Source organism: Lucilia sericata, unplaced genomic scaffold (assembly GCF_015586225.1).
Source record: "Lucilia sericata isolate MDLA Ls3-8-SP2 unplaced genomic scaffold, ASM1558622v1 Contig000018F_arrow, whole genome shotgun sequence".
Classification (NCBI taxonomy): Eukaryota; Metazoa; Arthropoda; class Insecta; order Diptera; family Calliphoridae; genus Lucilia; species Lucilia sericata.
Genome location: NW_023994057.1, coordinates 1,212,682 through 1,215,178, shown reverse-complemented (window position 1 = coordinate 1,215,178; position 2,497 = coordinate 1,212,682). Strand labels below are relative to the sequence as shown.

Here is a 2,497-nt window from a genome sequence, read left to right as displayed (position 1 = left end):
CAATTTTTATATGCATACATACATACATACATACACACGTGTTTTAACAACAATTATGATAAAATTGTATTTTATGATAAAGCATAATATAACAATTACTGGTTGTATCATGATGATAAAGTTTTTAATTTTTACATTTGGTTAAATAAAATTAGTTTTTAATTTTAACTACTATTTTCAAAAACTCTACGTAACTTTCCTACACTAAATTTGGAACTATAATGTTTTTCTTCCCAACCGGGGTAATACATATCATTGGCCGAAATAGTAAGAGGCTTTAAGCATTTACTATTTTGTATAAAATCGGGCATTGAGTCTGGTAGATTTGGGGTAAAACTAAATTTCTCATCCAAGGACTTAAGTGGCCTTCCATTTCTAAGGAATTCAGAACTTTCCAATTGTTTGTTGTTCAATTTTTTAAGATGCTTGGTTTCATAGTCGGTTTGTTCACAAACTTTATTTGATTGATATATTTTAGATTTATCCCTTATAAGTGTTGCTAGTTTTTGCCAATTTTTTACAGCTCTGGGTGATTTATAGGGTACAATGACTTGAAGACTGTCATCATTTGTTAATATTGCTTCATGCATTTTATCGCAAATTTCTAAATCTATAAGATGAACATTTCCACTTAAAGTTAAAACCGAAGTCTTAGCTTCACCGTTTCTATCTATATGAAGATTAATGCAGTCGTTTGAATTGTCTTGTATCTTCGATGTAGTGTTAACTTCCTTGTTTTTTAATGAGTTGGAGACAAAATGAGTTGTCTTTTTTAATTTTTTAATATTGCTTTTTGGATGGTTTTTAAAATTGATTTTAATATTGGTTGAGCATTCTTTACGATATGTTCTAAACTCTTTACATGCATTCTTATGTTGAATATTTTGCATGTTCCAATTAGATATTTCATTCCCGTACTTGATGCGTTTTAATACAGAAGTTTCTGGCTGTGCCTCTGCCAGTCTGCGACTCTTTCGGGGTAATTGACGCCTTTTCCTATTTGTTTCTCTTAAATTGCGCTGAGAAAAGTACTGACCCAAGTTTTTAGCTTTTTTGAAGATTTGCAACCGTTCAGTTTCTTTGGTTTTAGAACTGTCGCATCTTTTAGGGTGCATCCGATGACGTCTCTCTAAATTAAATTTTTTTATCTGTTCAATTTCCTTAAACAACCTATTCAAGCGTACTTGACGCATTTTCATCTCAATCTTAGACTCATTTAAAAAGTTCATACGTTCATACTCTTTTTGAAGCATCTGTAATTGGTCATTTTGTTTGCTCTTCGATGGCATGCGCTGAATGTATGATGTCGATTTTATTTGATAAGACATTTTTTATCGATCTAAATTGAAATTCCGGTGAAATAATAACTTTAATAATTTTGATTTCTAAACTCCTGCGGCCTTATAAATTTACAAAATTTATGATTTTTTTAAATATTTTTTTAAGTATTTACATATGTGTGTACGTAGGGATGCCTATTCCAAAAATTGCAGAATTTTTGGAAATAGAAAATCCTTAATGCCGGTATTCGCAAAAGCCAATTCCGAATGGGAAACTTTATTAATTTTTGTCTGAAAATATCAGTGCAATGGAAAAGGTAATGATATGTAAAAGTTGTCTGTAAGTAAAATGTAAAAAAATTTAACTGTCGACCGAAATATAGAAGCTTCTGAATCACAGTAAGCGAGATATTCTTAACAAAAATTAATGTAACCTTTTACCCCCAATATCTCTCTTAGCGTATATGTGATTGTGACTTTTAATCCCTTAATTGTAATCCCAAGACCTGTTCCAACTTTAATTTAGCTATCAAAAATTCCCCAGTTTACTAATTTTTTCGACCACTTTTAAAGAATAAATAAGAATGGATGAAAATGCAAACAAAATTAATTCAACAGGTATACATATAATTATTTTAACTAAAAATGTTAAATGTAAATAAATTTTCAAAATAAGGAATTAGAGAATGATTTTTTTTTTTAATTTAGAATTCCAGGATTTATAAAAAACAATCCCTATTGGCATTCCTAACACAGTTTTTTAAACAATATAAAATTTTGTTATTTTTCAAGTAGTTTGTCATAAAAATGAAGTATGTATAGAGTAAATTTTTTTATATGAAATCTATTTCTGCTAAGCCTACTATATTTATATCGCACATTTACTACAAGACTGCCATAACTCAATAATTTTTTCGAAACTGCTTGAATGTTTTAATATTTATTAAAAAACGTTTAAAGATAACATGGGATGTGAAAAATTAATCCAGATTGAGATAGTAGAGGTTAATATGTATCTTATTTAATTTTTTACATATCAAATATCTTTTAGTTTTGGCGTTTATAACGTGAAATCGCTCTCAGACATTACAATAAATTTAATAGAAAATATTTTTAAATATTTCAAAAACATCAATATACATTCATAAACTGATCAAATTATGTTTGCCCATAACTTCTTCAATTTAATCATAAGCATAAAGAAAAACTAAAACTTT

General features: G+C 28.3%; 1 protein-coding gene across 1 annotated transcript; it reads right to left on the bottom strand.

Annotated features, from left to right (window-relative positions):
- Positions 1-43: 43 nt before the first annotated feature.
- On the bottom strand, positions 44-1,496 carry LOC119607303. The gene has a single exon (XM_037961179.1). The coding sequence runs from the start codon at positions 1,326-1,328 to the stop codon at positions 165-167; it is 1,164 nt and encodes a 387-aa protein (XP_037817107.1). The 5' UTR covers positions 1,329-1,496; the 3' UTR covers positions 44-164.
- Between the last annotated feature and the right edge of the window lie 1,001 nt (positions 1,497-2,497).